This window comes from Primulina eburnea, chromosome 11 (assembly GCF_022965805.1).
Source record: "Primulina eburnea isolate SZY01 chromosome 11, ASM2296580v1, whole genome shotgun sequence".
In the NCBI taxonomy this organism is placed as follows: Eukaryota; Viridiplantae; Streptophyta; class Magnoliopsida; order Lamiales; family Gesneriaceae; genus Primulina; species Primulina eburnea.
The window spans coordinates 38,251,843-38,273,767 of record NC_133111.1 but is presented as its reverse complement, the minus strand read 5'-3'; the positions used below and the strand labels follow the sequence as shown (position 1 = coordinate 38,273,767).

The following is a 21,925-nucleotide window of genomic DNA, read 5'->3' as shown; positions in this document are numbered from 1 at the left end:
ATCAAGTCATGTTTGGAAAAACTGACTGGGATAAAATGGTTCGAAAAGAAGTTTTATTTATTTACTAAAATAGTATAATCACTTTTGGACAATCAAAATCGCCATAATATTAACTTATGGATTCTGATTAAATTAAGGAAGATAACACAAAATCAGAGTTTAAAAAGCACACAAAACTGCTTTTTTTATGTCAAAATCTAATAATCACTTTTTTTAATAATTGCAAACACTAACTTAGATTGAAATTATTGTCAAGTGGACTTCTTTTTTGAAATTTTCGTAACTTTAAATATATTTTCTAGATTAATGATGAATTAACTTTACTTCATGCACATTTTTTTGAATTAGAATTTTTTGTATAAGTTTATAATTCTTTTAATTGTATTTCTATAATTATGACATTTTTCTGATGAACCCATAAATAGCAGCCACTAAGATTCTCAAAATTGATGTACATTCATTCATGTGGTAAAAAATTAATTTGACAATTAAACAATTTTTAAACGACAAAATTTAATACAAAATTTTAGATTTTAATTCGAATCCTTATAAAATTACACTATAAAAGCTTGAAAGCATATACGACATTTATCCATTCGATAATATTTACAAAAAGAATAGATTGTTTTTTCAGAAAAATAAAATAAAAATAGATTGCTAATGTTGCCACTGTTCCATCTCGTGAAAGATGAGAACAATCAACCCAGAATTTGTTTCCATAGCCCCTAATACAACAACAAACGACTGAGTAATAAATTATAACAAAATTATACAAAATTATTTATATATTTTGTGTTGCACACTTTATGCGCATGGTATCTGAAATACGGTTGATTTCATCCTATATGTAGAAGCACTATCCCCATGATAGATGGGGATAGAATCAATGGCTCAAATTTAACCACACATACATGGGGTCCACTAATTTTTTTAAAACCACATATGTGTGTGAATCTTGTCCATCCAAATCATGTGGGGCAGTGCCACCACATGTAGCATCGACCTTACCCTGAAAACCCATAGCTCCAAATACAACAATTAAATGATTGATTAATAAATTATAATAAAATTGTTTATAATTTTATGTTGCACATTTTATGCAGAGGTGCACAATCCATGAAGTATCGACTCATGCAAGAACATTTACTTCGAAATACTTGAGCTAAGAACCCTATGATGTGCTATCCGAGTCAATTCAAAGCTACAGTTAGAGTTACTTTATAAAAGAACTCTCACCGTCGGTTTCGCCTCCGAAGAACGAGGAGATTTGCCTCTACGTCCATGGGATCTGAAATGTCAAAGAGCAAAAAAAAAATTCCACAAAAATTAGCAGCATTCTGAAAAACGAAGTCGGAAGCACGAGGAAAACAGGAGAGGAAATAAGAAACTGATGTCTGAATCCTTTGTGTCTACTCCAGTCATCCGGATGGCTTCAAAAAAATTTCACAGCAATTAAACTGAGAGCCATCCTTGCGATATAAATATAGGGGGTGCTTAAGCATCTTTAAGACAGCAAAAGATGTAATTGAATATCCGAATAAATTTGGTCTTTGTCTTCACATCACATACAAGTGTATGCAATGGTACTACTATCGACGTCGTTTCATTTATGTAAAAGAGAGACTCGGGCATGATACAAAGATATTTAGAAAGGTGTTCCAACTAGTTAATATGTTTCAATCACTTTTGCAGCTCTAGAAAATCCATCATTAAATTAAAACATCAGAGTTCCAAGATATCAAGATAAAGGTGGATAGACAAATAAATAAGCACAAACAAGAGAGAATTTACTACCTCTAAAATATAAGAACGAAAAGGAAAGTAAAAATACCAAATGGAAGGAAATTTTGTGATTAAATCAAGTAAAAAACAGTATAGATCGACTGGCCTAACCGCCTAAGAAATTGCAATCAAGTTGAAGATATACATACACGACTCTTGGGGCGCTAGGAGGTGGTGGAACAGTCTTCTGTTCCTGTTAGATTGATAGATTAAAGAACACCCGTGTTACATAACAGAATCATGTAGAAGAGGAAAAATAGAAAAGTAACTCCAACACCCACATGACTGCACAAATTATTATCATCTATCACGTCCCAAAGCTCCTTCGTAAGGTCCAGTATTTCTGTTTCACCATCATCATAATCAACCTGAATGAAGTGATAAAATGATGGCAATCAAAATTAGAATAAATGATTTCAGTGCCGTACAATCTAAACTTGATTTGTCCTGATAGTGTTATTGACAAATTAAGTTAATGCCACAATAGGTTCAGAGTTCATCTTTAAAAACAGTGGCATTCTGCATTTGCAAAGTGCGGTAACTTATGTAAGTACATAGAGAATCTGAACATGTCAAAGTAATTTATCATGACAAGTTAGATACAAATAGTAATATAGCTACATATGCAATTTTTACCTGGTGTGTCTCTTTCAAATGGTCAAAGGATGTAACTTTTCCTTCATAATACCTACAAGAAAAGAAAGTCATGGGGCAAACAGATTATTCTCACTGATTCAAGTGTTGATGGACATGACGAATCAAGAAATTCTATATATACATCCGTGCTGTCAAGTTACAATGATTTGAAGCACTTACGTCTCATCCAGAGGCCACCAAACTTTTATTTTGCGGCCAACCAGATTCTCATCATTGCTTTTTTTGGCACCGTTTACCTCAAAAGCCTAGAGATATTGTGTCTTATTAATTTAGAAAAGATAAAGAGTGAAAGAATATGAATTTCCAAAATGAAGATAGATTAAGTATAGACAAGGAAGATAAACCATAAAATTTTGGTGGACAAAATGCTTAACATAAGCAAAACAGGAAATAAATAAAAAATACACTTGGAGTTTGAAAGGAGTTTGAAAGCATGTTTTAAACTGGCTAATCACACTGCTGTAGAATGGAAAGGGAAATAAAAGTTAAGAAGACAGAATAAGCATTGGAGAGGTAAAATGATTTATGCATTAAACAAACATACTTGTTGAAAAGATGAACAGAGATGGTTAAGTATGGCCTCTACTTTATATGAAAAATCGCTTGCATGTGCAAAGGCAGATTTCTAGGACAGATTAAAGTTTTTCAAAAATTTTACAGATACGTGAACATAAGATAAAATGATGAGCAGATAAAACAGTTTTTAGAATAATTGAAACCTCAACACAAGGAAGCAACCACATTGATATACATCAGGATGGATAAACAGCAGTAGGGGGATGCAACAAATATTTCAAGGAGGCAAACAAATAGAAAACAATTGCAAAGTCAGCACAAATAGAATGAGATTTTTCTAGAGGATGTGGTTTTAGCCAAAGTTTGCACAGCTCGACAGATGTATAAGAAAATAAGTAAAGACTATTTCGACATGGTAAAATGGCAAAACCTATTCAACTCAGTGTCTCAGACTCTCAGTTATACCTTGACAATTGTATCTCCAGTCAGATTCTCAGAAACAATAGTCTTTCCCTTGCTTGTCTCGCCCAGAGCTTTCTTGGCCAAAGAATGTTGCCTTTTTTTCTTGGAAGAGATCTGGATTCAATCAGTTTAGAACCTCATCATTCAGTTGAATATAAAAAAAGGAAATTTTGAAAATATATATGTCGTGATAAAATGTAGACATACATGGCAATTACTACAAATTGAGAAAAAAAATTGATATCATAAATTGCTTGGCACAAAAACTCCGTGAAAAAATATACATTAACGTCTTTCCTGGGTATAAATTCAAAATATAATCAGATCGACAAACAGATCAAAAAAATGGAATTTAGGGTTGTATTGTACAACATTTTTAGTTATTTGCGAGCCAACACCAATTTTTATACCCAATTCAGCACAAGTGAAGTTGTAGCAATGCCTATTCGAAGGTTAGAAAACCGTTGAGAAAAATATTCATGATGTTCTTTTTTATTTTCACATGGATTTAAACCGGAAGTTAGATTCCACGGTGCTTCACCAAGTGGATCTAGCTACTACACTTTTATAGGCAGGAAATAAACAGCGGCGTGAGGATATAAATATATTTTATCTGATGAACAGAGAAAAAATTAATCAAATGCTATCCTTTATCATCAATAATTTTAAACTCACATTAATTTATCAAACAATTGCTTGGAAATTAAAAAGACAGGGCGATGAGATATCGGGTATCGAGTATATAACGAAATAATTAACCAAGACAGACCTTTTCCTTAGGTAAGATAACTACCTTCTGGTACTGTGGATTAGAGATTTCCACAGAATGAGATTCCCCTCAAGATGATTTGTTTCTTGATTGAGAACCAATGTCCGCACACCATAAAAGACATGTATGATGTAAAATTCCGAAAAAACAAAGAATATATTTTTACACATGAACAGCAACGAGATATAGCCAACTATGTTATTACCTTTCTCGGGATATCTCCTGATAGATCCTCAGATCTGACACTCTTGCACAGTTCCTTTTCTGATCGATCTACCTTGTTCAAAGTTCCTAGTCCTTTTTCCAAGTTTTTTGAGATCCCATCAATGCTGTTGGCTGGTAACCTTTTATCTCTGACCTTGCTCAATTCTTCCTTTAAATTTGTTAGCCTCATCTGAATCTTTTGAAGTTGTTGCCTCAAGAACTATATTTGTGTTCATCACTTTCTTTCTAGGAGATACCTTGGTAATGTATCTCTTCCTTTTCATTGGATTTTTCAGCATCCCATCAGTCGTACAAGCATGTTTATTTTTCCCAGACCTTTTCGCAAGTCTCTCTTTTATGCATTCCTCATCAGCAATATCTTCTGAAGTCATTGTTTCGCTTAAATTATTTACTGATGTCGGCAATAAAAATAGACCATTGTCCTGATCAAGAGTTCCATCTTTCTTCTCTTGGCTAAACTTCTTCTGAGGTTTCAATTCAGCATTCGTTGATTCCCTCTCAGGACTTGAGGATAACTGTGTTGACTTGGAAATTGAGTTTTTGTTCCTGCTATTTTTCCGGTGATGAGAGTCTTCATTTGATGCACATTCACATAACATCCATAAAGGATCATACCCCTCTTCTGCTCTTATTATAGAGCTTGGTTTTCGAATCCGTTTTCTCAGTATTGGAGAATCGTCTCGTTTCAATTCTTGTTGCATGTGATGTGTGCCTCTATTCAACAGGTGGGCCATTTATGAATGTGTCAGTAGAATTATTCTTCTCCAAAGAATCGTCATTGTGTTTTGCATCATGATGTTTCTTCGGAGAAACTTGTTCAAATGGCATCCAGGCAGAGCTAACACCCTGGGATGACCCTTCTCCAAGACAACTATTACCAATTAAAATGTCAGAATTTATCCTATCAACATCTGGTCCGGATGTGAAATTATTTCTGTCTAAAACACTTTTTTGCTGATTGATTTGATCACCTACATGTGTCACCATTCCACAGTATTCATTGGTGTTCTCATTATCCTGCAGATTATCATTGCCATTGTTCTCTACCAGCTTAGATAATCCACCATCTTCAGTTAGATTAACTTCTCCATGACAACAAGCTTCTATTCCCTTGTCTTTAGCCTCTTGGAGGACATTTTCTCGCCAATTGATTTGATCAAAGGAATTTGGCAATGTCTCATTATTCTCATTGATATTACCATAAGCTTTCGTATAATCACTGCAATTCTTCTCCACTAAATTAGCTAATACAAGATCTCCCGCCACACTAACTTCTCCACGACAACAAGCATCTCCTCCGATCTCCTTAGCATTCTAGAAAAAAAAACAAACAAACTAACATTTGGTCATTACAGACCACAGTAGCAAGGTCACCTTTGAAAAAAAATTATACATAAGCATGAACATAATTCTGCTTAACAATGTTCCACCATTTACATATAAAAAGAAATTACTGTTACAACAGTAATAGTTATAGAAAGAAACCACACTAGATCGTCTAAATTGGAATACTGGAACCTTTTCTCGTTTACATATCGAATATCATGTGAACATAGTCATAACTATAAATACCAAAAAAATATTGCAGAAGACTGGACGAACCAAATACAAGTTAGTAAGACGAAAGAAATATATTCCAGGTATAAAAACACAAATATCCATCTGCATTAGGAAAGTAAACTAATCGTATGTATTCAAGACACTTAAGAAAATAACAATGTACTGTCAATACCATAAAAAAGTGGAGCTACTTGTCAGCCAATATCGAATCACTATACATACACGGTAACTTCGCTAGGGACCTTGTAATTGTCATTCGCTAGCCACACAACTTCCCTATGATATTTTTTATTCAATTATCTGATTACAAGTCTACATCACACGTATAAGTTTTTAGATGCTACTCTGGTTAGACCTAGAATTGCAACAAAATTGACAGCTTTCAAAAAAAATCTTTCTTCGATATTGCACATGAAACAAATATTGATGAAATAATGATCTAATTATTCATCATAATTGAATACAGTACATAGAATCCAAAATCATAACAAAGATTCCTGAGATAAAGGAAACAATACAACTATAAAACTGACAAACCATCATGTAAGGGTTCTACCACATATAACATATATATTCTATATTGTTAATGAATGATGTTCAGGAACTCGTTAACTCCTCCTCAATCTATTGAACAAATAAGTCTCGGAATAAACTAGAAGCATACCCCATGTTCTCATCTAATTTGCCACCAATATGCACCTACCGGACATTGGTTGTAAATCCGATGGTTCTGCTTTCAAGGAAAGTTGGAACCACAACTGGGATCAGAATGGAACCATTTGGACGCGATTCCGATTCCGGTTCCTTGCGATTTTGCTTCTAGTTTGGTTGAAGTTTGAACCGATATGAATCGAAGTTTGTTCTTTTAAATTTTAATGGTATGGAAAAAATAACAGCACAATTTGTGAGGTAAACCAACTAAAGTTAATTATTTAATAACTAGTTACAAAATATTATGATTATTTAATTTCTCAACAAAAACTAAATAATAGGGGTTTAGATTTATTTAACCGTGGTAGGAGTTAGATTTAATAATAACGAGTTTCGATTTCCAAAAGACGGTTCCGATTTTGCTTCACGGTTGCAAGAGAACCGTGGGAGGGTCTACCAGTATGGGTTCATACTGATGTACGACTAGCTCTTCTAGATATGAAACAAGAGAATGAAAAGAGACTGAAATGGAAATGTATGGATCCAAATAGGTTCCTTCGCTCAATTCTCTTCTTGAAAAGGAAATTAACGTAGAATTACCGGTTTTCAAGAAAAGTGGAGTTTCAAGGGACATAAATAGCTATTATGATGGAAATAGCATATGTAACACTCTTCGGAAGAAGAATACCCCTACAAGATGGACCTAAATTGCTCTTTACAAAGTTACGCCACTATCTTAAAATATGCCAGATCCAAATATTTGAGGAAGAGAATCGTGGAGTCTTATGGGGGAAATAAATTTCTCACCAAGTAGAAGAGTTCAAATTGAAGAGCCATAAGGGAAGTCTCATGATAGATTTGCGGTAGTTAGCATAGCCTCAACCGCAAAACATTTGGAACATTATTAGTAAATATGATAGTGCATGTTATCAACAATGTGACAGTTTTTTCTCCCTAAATAATTTTGTTTAAGCGTGTAAGCACACTAATCATCAGAGCAAGATATCTTAATTTGTAAGATTATTAAAAATTACTTCTTGCCATTGTAAGTAGGAAAACTTGAACATATGTTTGAAAATATTCAAGACAAGGTATAGAAGTGTTTAAATATGGAATTGGTTTCAGATTTTCCTTCCATGGGATAAATCCAACATGATAAGTACAATTATTAATTAATGTAATAAACAACTTTATTCCAAAGATATTTGGAGGTCATGCAGGACCCCGAACATTACCATGAACAAGATGAAAACTAATACTTTTGTATATGTTTTGCAAAAATACATGTTTACATTTGAAACAAAGAATGTCTTATTGATAAAAAAAAGTCTAGATATAGATATTTTAAATAATTGAAGCTAGGATGATCAAGGAGTTCATGCAAAAGAATAACATCTGATTTGAGAACAGGAAGAAAGAATTTTTGGATGTTATTGGGGACTTGAAGTGGGCCTAGAGATAGTAGAGACCATTTCTTTCCTTGGAACCACCAATCATCGTCTTCAAAGGTAAACACCAATGACACCACATCCTTTTTTTCCTTTGACTTGTGGTTTTAGTTTTGGGTGGTTTCCAAATCTGAAACAAGTTGTGTATTCTCAATATTTGTGGAACGTAACACAATTCATTTAAAGTTTTCTCCCATCTTGGCTTCCAAAAGAGAAGCTTTGTTCCAACAAATTTCCCCCGAACTATTTTAAATTTTACTCCTCGAAGAAATGAAAAAACTACCGTTTTCAAGCATTTGGTAATAGTATATTGTCAGCAGACTATTCCAATCTATATTCTGCAAGACAAATCTATTTCTTGCCATAATTCAACCAGCTCATTAACTTGCTCCATGACTCATTTACTGCCTTGCTGTTTATTACGAATAGAGGAACAAAATTCAAGTCATTGAGATAAATTTTACAAATCAAAATTCATCTCCTGAGGCATTTTTGAAGAATAGATGTCCAATCAAATTTTGGATCCATTGATCTTATCAGCCACTTCATGACTATTGATTATCTACTTTCCATGTCCAGTAACCAGGATTTGCTGAATCTGGTGCAGTGACAACCAATCAAACCATTATCCAAAATTTGATCCATTTATTTTTTGCCGGGTTATTCATAGACAGTGGTCGATTTCGATGGATGATAAGAGACGTAGCTTATTGAGAGGAGAGTTTTGATTGGGTAAAAATCCAACGAGTTCTACTAGAGGATGGCTTGAACGTACCGACTACCGCTAAACGAATATTGAAGAAATAATTTTCCATCAGGTTTTATGGCCCCTAATTTGAATCATTTACTTTTGCTGGATTATTCAGACAGTGGCTGATTTTGATGATATGAGACATGTTGAGAGAAGAATTTGGATCTGGTAAAATCTAAGGAGCCCTACTAGAGGAGGATGGCTTGAACGTACCGGCTACAACTAAACGGCTAGAACTAAACAAATATTGAAGTAGTTTTCTATCCGACTTGCTAATTATAATGGAATACAATATATATGGCCCCTAATGATGAAAAAGAATCCAACCATAAAGGAAACAAGACTACTGTGAAACTAACAAATCACTATGAAAATAAACTCTTGGATATACTAAATAACAGAAAAAAGATAAATCTCCAATCTTGGGATTCATTATCATTCCAACAGAACATGAATGTCGGAAACATGGAAGCACAATTCTGATTTGCTAATACACTACATCTAAAATTCAAAGTAAACTGAATTTAAAACTTCAAACATGTTGTTTTCAGTCTAATTAAAGGCATAATTAATCTATCATTGATGAATAATCTGCTTAATTACTAGAGAAACACACCATGTCGTCACTTTGAGTCGTGCCATGCAATGACGATATAACAACATCATCATACTCCTGAACTGCTACTCCCATGTGTCTAACAGCTTCTGGGAGATAGTTTTTCAGGTCATTGGCACATTTCTCGTATACCTTTCTTGCAAGCTGGAAGGCACATGGTGAAACATTCTGAAAGCAAAAAATCGAGAGGATAAAAAAGAGAGTATGAAAATACTAAAGTAAATAAAATAAATCTAAAATAATAAGAGCAGTTGTACTTCATTTCCCTTCTTCAGAGTAGAAAGAAGGATCTTAGCAGCCTCCAGTGTAAACTCTTCGGAATCCCCAGCATTTTGAATCATTAGAACCATTATGTGTTCCATGCTAGAGGGAATTTCTTGTGGATGGCTCGATCTAATGTTAGCAAGGAAGAAAATGCCAGTAAGTGAAGAGGTAATTCATGTTTGGAATAGAAAATTGAGGAAATAAAGTGTGAGAGCATTACTGAATTCCATCCAAAAATAGGTGGAACATTTCAACAACTGTGTCATGCAACTCAAGGTCCAACATTAGAACACATGTTTGACAAGAGGAAACAGTCTGAATGATTGAAACAGCTTTTGAATAAGCACGACCAGCCAGGGAAGGCAATTTTTGGTAAGCAGTATTAACAAGCTTAAAAAAATCCTGCAGAAAAACCAGATAAATTTTATCAACTGTAAATGATCGATGGAGAAGATGAGACAATAAAATGTTTTTTTATTTTGAGTAATTTAAAACAACAGAAGCTGATAGATGAAAATGAAAAATGAAAGAACATCATCAAGCTCAGAATTACCTTCATTTGGTCTTCGTCGTAGGGTTCTTTAGGTGCTGTTAATCTTATGATCTCACTGATGCAGGATACCACTGTAATTCTGACATCGACTTCCTTGTGTCTCATAAGGGCATCGGAAATTAGTGCCTCTTCGGCAGGTTTAAGTGCCATTTCTATCAATGGCTTGCGATCTTGCATTAAATGTTGAAGAAGATGCTCTAGTTTCTGAAAGGCCAATAAGAAATCAAAGTTCAATACTGAGTTGATTTTAATGTTTTCAAACATAACCAAATAAAAGAAATCCAAAATGTTAATCTCGATCATCTCATCAGATTATGAAAAACATCAAAGATCCGGTTATTAAAATCAGTTGTACCCGGTCTGATATGTTGAAATTAAGACACTTATCTTGCTTTCTTCAGAAAAATTGCAATTAATTAATCTCCACAAGGGTACATCTTTGACGAGGTGATCGTTGAGAATTAGAGAGATTTGACGATGAGACATTCCTCAAATGATGTTACAAATATTTGAGTATAAAACATCTTCAAACTCGAAAAACTTCACATCAACAACAAGATTATCAGCAAGGATAACCAGTTTATATACATTCCGAATAGGAAGAAGAAAATCAACAATCCTCAAGAAGCTTGAATCTCAGTATCAAAGACCTATTAAGCCAAACTTTTTGGAAGTAAACATAGACAAAGATAAAGGGACACATCAATTAAATGAGAAAGGGATAATTGGGACCTACATCCAGTTTCCTTAGAAGCTCCTCAATAGAATCACCAGGTTTAAGAAGCCTGTTCCCATATTCAAGAAGCACTCTCTTCAACTCCTCCTCCATTTCTGTATTCCAAGCATCTGAGCTCACGTCTCTTTCTTCAGAACTTGGAGCGGCCATTTTCTCTCAACAACTTAAAAGTCAGGAAAATAAAACTCTTGTTATTCAAACTTTAAACGTACACAAGAGGATCGTTTATGTTGGAATGACGAGTGAAAATGACTCGGCTTTTGTGCAAAATGGAAAACATGCAGCAGCCTGGAAACGTGGCTTTATATACTTGAAAATTGTTTGCAATGTTTTGGAAGAACGCTATTGAATAGGAGAATGGCTTTCGGTAAGTAAAATCCAAAAAGATGATTTTGCATTCAAGACTCAAACAGAAACAATTTATGTGCAGATACTGGCAATTACAAGGAATTGCTGTAATCCTATGTGATTGCTGTAATCTTATTAAATTGGGTTGTGTGACAGTGTATATTTGTGCTTTGCGTCAGTTTGTATGCTCTTCTGCCTGCTTTACATTTTTTTCCTCTTATAAAATTTCTCGTCTTAATAATGACACTCATATTACTTTCCTAACCACTGATTTTTTTTTCCAAATTCTCGCAATATTAGGAATGAAATCACAATATGATTTTTTTAACATTATTTTCTAGTTGACTTGACCCTTTATTTGTTTCTCTTTTTTAGACAGATTACAGTGCCATTTAAAAATGCAGTAACTTGGCTACAAATATTCAGTAACTAAATTTTCATCAAAAACCAACATAAGTGAATATGGTACGATTCCTACAACTAGTTTTTTAAGTTTTTTTTTTCTTTTCTTTTCATATATTATTTTGTAACATAGTACTTACCAGGATAGATAAAGCGGATACACTGTAGGCCCTCCACCTTCCGGACTTGGATTTGTACGACAAAATAAATCAATCAACCAAAAGCTCGTCTCTAACACAAAAATATGTCGCATATTAACATCCAAGAGAAAAAAGGTCATGCCCCTGGTGTCTGTTGAATACTCTATCTAGCTAGAGTATTGTTCAGGTTTCCTACCGGCGATATGGTACACACCACTGAAAATGTACATTATCACCACCACCAATATGTCTGGCATTCAATTCCTCCAGAATCTCTTTGTTACTTTGGCTTTATCATAGCCCAAAAATCTCAATATATGCTAATTAGGATTGTACTTGCAAGCCTCTTTGAGAAAAATTTGGTGCCTAATACCATCACCTCTACTTACTGCAGTTCGTATACAACACACACACACCAAATATTCTCCTTCTAACCGGTGTCTGCAGCCGCCACATGATCTTGTTCAGAACCTGCCATAAAAGTCACTAATGGCCTTGTCCTCTTAAACCATACGCCACCCTGGAGGTTTAGGCATCTTCTACGGCACTAAACCAGGTCAAGAGAATCAATATGATCAAACCCGAAAAAAATTTCTTCTCCTGCTCCGAGAATTTCACATAAGCTCCAAGACACGCTAGAAGTCTGAACCATGTAACAGACTTCGGCATTGTTTGATGTTTCAATTAGAAAATCATTCATCGAGAAAGCAAATCTTTGTTCAACCAAATTAACCTGACTGTGTAACAGCAAAATATGGCAGTTATCCAAGACAAGCTAAATTTCTCAGTAAAAACTATGAGATATCTTTGAAAGCTCCAGTCCCTCCCTCCGATGCAAATTAAAACCCAGATCAAGCAAGGCAAATAAAAAAAATCAAAACTTTATGGATCAATGCTCTTAAATATGAGTTTCGCTAGCCAGGTACATTAAATTGCACACTCGACCGATAACGGGGTTGGCCCCTGCCCCTAAGCCATTCCATAATTTATCCAAATTCCCAAAAACAACACGTCTTCTTGAGAAAAGTCAAGAGTTAAAAGTACTCCAACAAGCCAGTGGCATCACTGTATCTCTTCAAGAACTCCCCACACTAGCTCCAACTCCTCCATTTTCGTTCACCCAGTAAGAAGAAAATTTAACCAAGACATCGAATCATTTCCACCGTCCACACCTTCATGGTGCCCAATAAATAAAGCCAAAAGCATCATATTCCCTGCATCCACATTTGGCTCAGTAATTTCATCAAACACCTTAATCGACCACAACATAACACTGCAATTATGTTCATGCAACTCTTCCGGCGCTAGCCAAAGATGGGAATCGTGAAAATTGATCAGCATTTTTTTTTTTGAAAAGACCCAATTAAAAAAAAATCCAATAAACCACTAACCATTTAAATCAACGGGAAGTTGGTGAAAAATTTTCAATCAAAATATTTCATTGGATTATTCTCTACTCACAAAATTATGGTATTATGTCATATAAAATATGGTATATTTCATACGGAAATATTGTACTATGTGAAAATATGATACTAAAAAAATATCCAAAGACTAAACAAAAGAAAAAAAAAAAATCGAGGGCTGATCTTAATTTTATCAAGAAATTAGTATTTTTTTCAAAATTAGCATAAGATATAATCAGGTGTTATACATGTCACCATGTGTGTGCATGTGTATATGTACATGCACGGGCGCGGATATAATTATTTTTAAAAAATATGATTTGAATATAATATAAAAGAAACTTTAAAATATTTTAAACTAGTATCAAATAAATGATTTTAATTTTATCAAGAAACTAGCATTTTCCAAATTTAGTCTAAGCTATAATAAGGTGTTATATTATACATGTGTGCTTATATATGTGTGCGCGTGGCGCGGATAAATAATTTGTTTTCGAGAATTTGTTGGTTTATTTAACTTATCAAAAATATATACTTAACATCCACAATCTATTTTATTATTGTTTTAAAACAAGTTCCGGATAATTTGGAATGAAGATAACAAAATTTTGATAAATTGGAACTTTTGGTATGAACTTGAGAATGATTTTTTCAGAAAAAATTAATTTTTCTTAAGATATAATTTTTTTTTCTTTAAATTCATATAAAAATATGATCGGTCACCGATAGGAATAAAAACGAGTCCAGGTTGGGGTAATTTGGCAAAACCAAAGACCCGCCCTGCCTTTCTTTAGACTCGACATGTCCCGCCCCACGGACCCGACGGTTCAATTTGGGTTGGAGCCGTACCCGTCAAAAATATATAATTTTATATTTATTCAATAAAAAATTTAAAATTAACAAATAATTTAATTTATATTAATATTATTCAGAACAAAAAAATATTATCACAAGGTAAAATATATCGATTTTTATTAAATTGATAACCAAAAAAATTTGTAATGATATATTTTTATACTAAACATATAATGATAAAATATAGAAATATTTTGGTAGACCTGCTTGTAGACCAGCTAGATCGGGTCTGGTATTATACTGATTTAAATATAATCAAGATAAAAACTTGTGTGAGACGGTCTTACGAGTCGTATTTGTGAGACGGATCTCTTATTTGGGTCACCCATGAAAAAGTATTATTTTTTATGTTAAGAGTATTATTTTTTATTGTGAATATGAGTATGTTTAACCCGTCTCACAGATTATGATCCGTGAGACGGTCTATCATGAGACCCACTCTATGATCAAACCAAATTTCAACATGTAATAATTTCAATTGCATATGACTCGCCATTAATTTTTATAATTATGATATTATCTCTATTTAAATATAAATCAAATTAGTTATAAAACTACTGTAAGCACGCAATGCGTCAATGTCACTAGTTTATTTTTAACATATTTTGTACATATTAATTATTATCGGGTGTTTAACTTTAATTAATAGTATAAATATTTCGTACAGACACATCAAAAATAATTATTATCGGGTGTTTAACTTTAGTTAATAGTATAAGTATGTACTGAGCACATATAAAATATGATGAAATTTATAACATATTAAATATTAGATTTGGTCGATGATAAATCTAGAAAATATTAGTTTTGAGGTATTCACAATTATATGTATGTGAATACATATTGTCTATGTATAAAATAAATAATATGTCGCTTATAAAATAGTCTCATAGGTCTATTTCTGTTAGACGAGTCAACTCGATTCATACGTAAAGTGAAAATTAATACTTTCATTATATAAAATATTATATTTTTATGAATCGGGTCAGGTTGGAGATCATCTTCCAAAATTGATGTATGAGATCGTCTCACTGAAGTTTTGTTATAAAAAAAAACTCGTATCCGACCCGTCACACAAAAAATATCACCTTACACATTAGAAAAACTTAAGGGTATAGTTAAATTAATTGCGCTATATAAATAAAGTCAAAGAAATTTTCCGTTTACTTCCTAATAAAAAAAAAGAAGGAAAATGACATAATATTTTATAATATGATTTTCAAATCTATTAGCTTAACTAATCTAATAGTTAGAGTATTTCATGAATCCAAAAATATTTTATTATTTATGAAATATGAAGGTGATTTCAAAGAATAATGCTAACATGTCTAATCAAATTTGTACGACAATTATTACAACACAAAAAATTCATTATCAAAATCTAACGATAAATTCAATATAAAATCTCAGTAGATAACGATAAAATATAACAATATAAAATATCATTTTACGATATATGGATCATAACTTTAGCATTACTCGATTTGAAATTGGAAATATGATTTCATGACGAAAGCCCAAACATTATTAGATAATTTCATCTTTAATTGGAAGTTATACCATTTTGCTTGTGATAATGGCGAGCCCACTCCATTTCTATATATAACTATTCCACATTAAAGGGTTAGGGTTTAAGAAAAGCCCTTGTGGAAACAACGGAACCCAAAACGATTTCCTTTCTTCCTCCAATTTTTAGGGTTTCAAAGAAGCATGGGGGTAGACAAGGGGAAGAAGCTGAAATCGGTGCAAGTAGAGGAAGAAAACAACGGCGCTGAGCACGTTGACGGAGACCTGGTTCTTTCTATTGAGAAGCTTCAGGAAATTCAGGACGAGCTTGAAAAAGTACGTATATAATTTTATTTAGTTCTCCTGGAATTTATTTTTCTTGGTTATGTTCATGTTTCAGCTGCCTCTGCCAGAAAACTCAGGAATTTTTTTAGGAAGGTTTTCGTTTTTGTTTCCTTTTTTTTGGGTTTGTAACTGTTAGAATGCAAATGTTATCGCGTTCTTGTGTTATACTATCGCACTGAGGAATTTTTGAGAAGGGTGCATTGTTGATTTAATGAGTATGATTAATGTTCTAAACCTTGGAATCTGATATTTGTGGATGAGCTTGATTAATAGATTTGTCCTCTGGAATGGGTTTTTTTGAATTCTGAACTGAGTTAAATGGGATTATATTGTATCCAGGGTGTTTTTTTGGGGTCAAATATGCCATCTTACGCGAGCTTCCGAAATATCTCGTTCTTTGTGCCTGTTACATCCAAACGACGTGTGTCAAATAATCTTATAAAATTCTTAACATTTTAAAATTGATAGGATATTTCGAATTGGTTTGGGTATATGCATGCATTTTGCAGTCAAAGATACGGTCATACGTAAGATCATAAATCCTATGTGGAGACTTGAACGTCTTATATCAAGATGTGTAAGCGATCATTCTTGTAAATTACTTTATCTATTATATATCGAGTATTTAGCTTCTCAATAATCTCATTCATGACTTTTATATCTTCTTTCTTACTAATTATAGAGTTTTGCCTGCATTGATGGAAGATTGTTTTGGAGATTAATGTAAAAATAATATGTCCTTTTGCGCCCTAATTCCGCGATTTTGAATCCGAAATTTGTTCCAGCCATCTAAATCTCTGAGCTTCATGTGCGGGCTTTCATATCAGCGAAGCAAATGTGTCTGCTTGCTTAAAAGAAGTTTGAAATGCTTTTATTTGTGGTTTCACTTTTTCTTTGTAAGTTATTTTTTTGACGCGCTAGGTTTTACCGATTCATGTAAGTACTTTAGTCTTGCAGACACTAATCTGAAATATTGATATAGTGTCGTGTCGTTAAACATTGCTAAAGATTTGCTATCACAGATAGGCCACTGGATTTTTTTCCATTTATACTTGGTTTGTATAAGCAATTATTCTTTAAATGTGCATTTTGACATTTGTACTGCATTGTTGTCTGTATTTGTCATTATGTTTTCTGGTGACATTGGTCTGTGTTAATATGCGTGTCATAAATTGTCCTAAGGGGTTTCACAGGCAATGTGTACATTTTATTAGCTGTAGAGGCAGTAGATTGATTTCATGCTACATAGGTGCATCTCTTTTCATTTTGAATGCATTTCGATTCTGAAGTGATCAGAAATACACAATTAAAAATTCTGGTGACACTACTGACTCAATTATGTTTGTTTTGTGCTTTCAGATCAATGAAGAAGCAAGTGAGAAAGTCTTGGAAGTGGAACAGCAGTACAATGAGATACGTAAGCCTGTCTATGATAAGAGAAATGACCTCATAAAATCAATTCCTGATTTTTGGTTGACTGCGGTTAGTCTTCAAGAGAAAGAAAAATTCATACTGGCAAGACCTTTCACCGCTTGAAATGCCTGTTTCTCCGTGATTGAAAATTGCCCTCTTTTTGCAGTTTTTAAGTCACCCCGCCCTCAGTGAACTTTTGACTGAAGAAGACCAGAAGGTTCGAGTTTTCTCTCTTCTGCTTCTCTAAGACTAAGTAAAAACACAGAAGCAGCTATGATTTGTTTAAAATGTACTGTCTTCACCGTTCCTTTTCTTCTCACTTTGAAGCAGTTGTTGCTCTTACAAAAGGTTCTACAAAGCTTGAATAGATGCTTTATTTAACCACATGATATTTTTTTCTAATGTGATCAAGTGGCTTCCTTTGTTTCTGTTAGATATTCAAGTACTTGAATAACCTTGAAGTGGAAGATTTCAAAGATGTTAAATCTGGATACTCGATTACATTTGTGAGTCTCCACTCTTTTCCCCTGTGGCTGTGGCAGTTCTTAGATCGCCAAAATTTTAAATTTTGGTTTAGTTTAAAAAATTTGTAGATGATTTACAATAGTTCTTTGGTTTTCCCTGCAGAATTTCAAACCCAATCCATATTTTGAAGATACTAAGCTCACAAAGACTGTTACTTTCCTTGAGGAGGGAACAACCATCACTGCCACATCAATAAAGTGGAAAGAAGGCATGGTAAGCTTCCGAGTTTTGGATTTAAAGAATATGAAAATTTCACTGAATTTCAATTCATTGTACATGCCTTGCTGTTGTAGGGAATTCCTAACGGTGTTGCTGAAGATAAGAAAGGAAACAAGCGATCTCATACCGAGGAAAGGTTGATCCTTCTCTATTGCTTTTATTTTTTTCCATTCTTGATGTGGTAGGAGGTGAGACTCAGTTCCTTAACAATCTTCCGTCCTAAATTTTCATCGACAGAGTTAGTCATCTATAACTGTTTTACAAGTTCACATCATGTCTTTTCATTTATATTATGATAATTGGTAATATGCTAAAGAAATAGAGTTTTGCATATTAGGGCTTATCATATTTTTGTATGATTTTTTTTCTATTAATTCTCTGTTGGGATCTAATATTCTGTAAAGGAGGGTGTTATTGAGTTACAGAATTGGTGATAATCAATGTTCATTATCAATTTTCATTCTTACAAAATAACTTCCTATATTGGAATTCTTAATTATGTAGTAAGATACTATGTTTCTAGAAATTTCTCTGACGATTATATTTTTTTCCTTGGCCTTTTTCCTAAAAAAAATCTCCACCAATGCTCTCAACTTGAATTCAAAAGTGGCTACTTATAATTTGCTTTATGGCGAAGATATTCACAGATTCTTCATTAACATTGATATTGACAGCATGAGTTGGTAACTTGTTATAGGTGGATACTGCTATTTAAAGCCCAGTACTTCCACTGAGATTGGGTTTTTGTGAAAAATATGTACTTTACTGATTCTCAGATCCATTTTAAAACTAAAAGATATAGATCCCTTTCAGTTAATTATAAATATGTTAGTTTGCACCATGCATGCCTTATAATGTTGCGTTAGTCACTTATTTCTGTTACGTTATCCAATTCAGCTTCTTTACATGGTTCAACGACACCCAACATAAAGGGGATTTGGTTGAAATTCACGATGAGGTACATTGGGCCTCAATCAGTTTTTTGTTTACAATTTTTTTATGAACTTGAGTCATTTTAACCAGCTTTTCCAACGGCACTCTTGTTTCCTCTTATAATTTGAAGCCCACGTTTTAGCAGGTTGCTGAAATCATCAAGGATGATTTGTGGCCAAATCCTCTCACATATTTTAACAATGTACAATTCATTTTTTACTCTTTTTTCAATCTTGTTTTATACAAGCGAATGCAAGTTTATTGCATGCTCGGCTTTATGTTCGACTTGCCTTTTATTTGTTGTATTTTTTTTTACTGTTTTTAACTTCTGCCTGTAGGAGGCTGATGAAGAGGAATTTGAGATGGACGATGATGACGAGGTAAGTGCAGAAAATTACCGTACATTTCTTTCTTCTCCCACTGAATATAGATTATGATGGGCTGTAGCATTTTTAGAAAGATATTTATATGAGATGACTCTACACTTATCCCGATATACCATGTCTTTGCAGGGAAAAGGTAGTGAAGAATCTGAAGAAGGCGATGACGATGATGGCGAACAAGATGATGACGACGACGACGACGACGAAGCTGAAGATTGAGACAAAGAAAACCAGAATATTTTAGGGAGTTTGTTCTCATGGTTTTTGCTTGTTAAACAGTAGCATTTGCGAACCGGTCTTAAGTTTAAGAGGGATATATGATAATCTACTTCATTTGAACCCATTTGTCGTTATGCAATTTTGTATGGACTCTCTTTTAGAAAGTTTAATTTCACTTGTTTTTCATAGTCCTGTAAAAACATCAGCGGGCATGAACCCGAGATTTTAGTCGCTTTTGCCTTTTGGCTGTGTAAAATATTTCCCTTGTCTTGTTCAGTGCATATCACTCGATTTGTGCGTGTCATCCTCGTGTATCGATCTTCCGGATATTGTTTTAATTTGAACCTTTGTTCTGATATGTATATCAGTATATCGTGTCGCTAAGGTGTGCATGCATGGTTAGAATAGTATCGTCAAGGACTCATTTTGATACACAAATAGATAAATGAATAGAACTTGTTAGTGATAATTATAAGTAGACACATTTAATTTTAAAATAAAAACAGGACCAAAAGCTTCAAACCCACATAAGGATGACAAAAACCCGGTTAAAACGGATTGCGAAGTGTGTTTGGAAATAGATCGAGGGTGGTAACGTGTTTTAATGGACCTGTCCTAATATATTAATAATATATTTTATATTAAATAATGAATGTCTTACAATCAGGCTGCGTTTGGTTGGAAGGATATGATAAACTAATGATTAGTATGTTGTTTTGAATTCGTATATGCTACAGATTATTGTGAACCAGTGAGAGTATATACAGTTCCAACCAAATCAGAGCTGAATTCAAGAGTTACAGTAATTCAGAAATATGATCAGAATGTTCAGAACTAGATTTCAGTAATCAGAGTCGAGTAACAGATATGTGATTTTGTATTTTGTATGAGATTGATTATCTTGTGATGTCAGATGTGTCAGAATTGTACAGATGAGCTTGATATCGATAGTCAGAGCCGAATACCAGGTAGGTATTTTCTTTCATTTATGTTATTAACTGATTTGTTTATATCAGTAGTTCGGATCTGAAATCACAGATAGGGTCAGAAAGGCACCTTAGTGGATTCAGTTTCCAGTTTGATGATTGAGAATATATTATATTCGAACAGATAGTTTTGATATAGACAGATGAGAGCAGTTATGACATAATTTGTACTGAAATGTTGGCAGAAATTATACTGATATGTCTGAATTGCTAACAGAAAAGACAAAAAGATAGAAATCAAAAGATTTATTACAGAATTTGTATATTTCTGATTAGACATGGGGAATATATTTCGATGAATTTCGTAATAAGATCATTGCAATACTTCCCAGATTGTGATAGGATATGATTAAGATTGACAGATTGTTCAATCTATATCTATCAGTTTGTACCAGATAACGTACAAACATGACCAAATGACACAGATCGATGTCAGAGAAGTGGTCAGAAAGATCAGAATGCCACAGTAGATTATGTCAGATTGTGATTTTGCTTGAATTTGTATTCGTGACAGAATATATCATGAACTCTCTCTTAGATTGTTTCACAGATTGACAGGCAGCCAGAATGGGTTATCCAGCTATTAGAAGCCTTTGATACAACTTTAGTACTGGATGTTAGCACTAGTTGTTATGACTTATTATCATTGTAGGAATTACTATATGACAATAGCTATTAAAACAGTTCAGAATAGACAGACTTAAGAAACCAACGTCGGATGATGACGATTGGTATTTGAAGCCAAAAGATTGCATATGTCCTTGATTGGGATAAACAGACTGGGTAACAACTACTGGCATTGGGTTGTTATGAATTGTGATTGGTTTATACGGATGTTGTATAACCAACATGGCAAGATTGATTTTGTCAGAAGGACTGGAGAAGTATTATGACATTATACTTAATGAATTCTTATTTCAGACTGGAATCAGATATTTGAGTTTGATTTAACTCTATTATGTATTTCCTCTAATATCTACGAAGTGATTGGTTATGAGTTCGAGGACGAACTCAGATCTAAGAGGGGGAGAAATGTAAGGCCCAAGAATTACATAATCGATAACCAAGATTATTAATCGTCATTAACGTGAGACTCGGACGATATGAGAATGCATGACATGCAATGAGGGAAGAAAAGACATGAGAAAATAGGGTTTGCAAGACCGCACCCTCGCCCAGAACAGGAGTGCACCCGCGGTCATGCAATGATGGATTTTTGCAAGAAAGGCCGAAGCCACCCCGCACCCGCGGTGCA

The 21,925-nt window shown here is 33.7% G+C and overlaps 3 protein-coding genes across 6 annotated transcripts; 1 reads left to right on the top strand and 2 right to left on the bottom strand.

The window, feature by feature from the left end:
* Positions 1 to 546: 546 nt before the first annotated feature.
* Positions 547 to 4,618, bottom strand: LOC140805826 (sister chromatid cohesion protein PDS5 homolog D-like). 2 transcript variants are annotated; one of them, XM_073162144.1, is made up of 8 exons: positions 4,392 to 4,618; positions 3,421 to 3,531; positions 2,599 to 2,684; positions 2,419 to 2,470; positions 2,064 to 2,150; positions 1,932 to 1,975; positions 1,237 to 1,288; positions 547 to 725 (listed from the first exon to the last, which is right to left on the bottom strand). In XM_073162144.1, the coding sequence occupies exons 1-8, from the start codon at positions 4,578 to 4,580 to the stop codon at positions 699 to 701; spliced, it is 648 nt and encodes a 215-aa protein (XP_073018245.1). In that variant the 5' UTR covers positions 4,581 to 4,618; the 3' UTR covers positions 547 to 698. The 2 variants fall into 2 exon arrangements, with proteins under 2 accessions (XP_073018245.1, XP_073018246.1); XM_073162145.1 differs by having other exon boundaries at positions 2,599 to 2,675.
* A 507-nt stretch (positions 4,619 to 5,125) lies between these two features.
* On the bottom strand, positions 5,126 to 13,240 carry LOC140805825 (sister chromatid cohesion protein PDS5 homolog D-like). Of its 2 annotated transcripts, XM_073162142.1 has the most exons (7): positions 11,881 to 13,240; positions 10,991 to 11,153; positions 10,255 to 10,458; positions 9,922 to 10,103; positions 9,695 to 9,830; positions 9,438 to 9,605; positions 5,126 to 5,725 (listed from the first exon to the last, which is right to left on the bottom strand). In XM_073162142.1, the coding sequence occupies exons 2-7, from the start codon at positions 11,138 to 11,140 to the stop codon at positions 5,126 to 5,128; spliced, it is 1,440 nt and encodes a 479-aa protein (XP_073018243.1). In that variant the 5' UTR covers positions 11,141 to 11,153; positions 11,881 to 13,240. The 2 variants fall into 2 exon arrangements, with proteins under 2 accessions (XP_073018243.1, XP_073018244.1); XM_073162143.1 differs by lacking the exon at positions 11,881 to 13,240 and having other exon boundaries at positions 10,991 to 11,870.
* Positions 13,241 to 15,726: 2,486 nt separating this feature from the next.
* On the top strand, positions 15,727 to 19,942 carry LOC140805824 (NAP1-related protein 2-like). Of its 2 annotated transcripts, none has more exons than XM_073162140.1 (10): positions 15,727 to 15,983; positions 17,352 to 17,474; positions 17,572 to 17,622; positions 17,840 to 17,911; positions 18,033 to 18,143; positions 18,224 to 18,285; positions 19,047 to 19,107; positions 19,225 to 19,284; positions 19,421 to 19,462; positions 19,595 to 19,942. In XM_073162140.1, the coding sequence occupies exons 1-10, from the start codon at positions 15,852 to 15,854 to the stop codon at positions 19,682 to 19,684; spliced, it is 804 nt and encodes a 267-aa protein (XP_073018241.1). In that variant the 5' UTR covers positions 15,727 to 15,851; the 3' UTR covers positions 19,685 to 19,942. The 2 variants fall into 2 exon arrangements, with proteins under 2 accessions (XP_073018241.1, XP_073018242.1); XM_073162141.1 differs by having other exon boundaries at positions 15,729 to 15,983; positions 19,228 to 19,284.
* Positions 19,943 to 21,925: the final 1,983 nt, after the last annotated feature.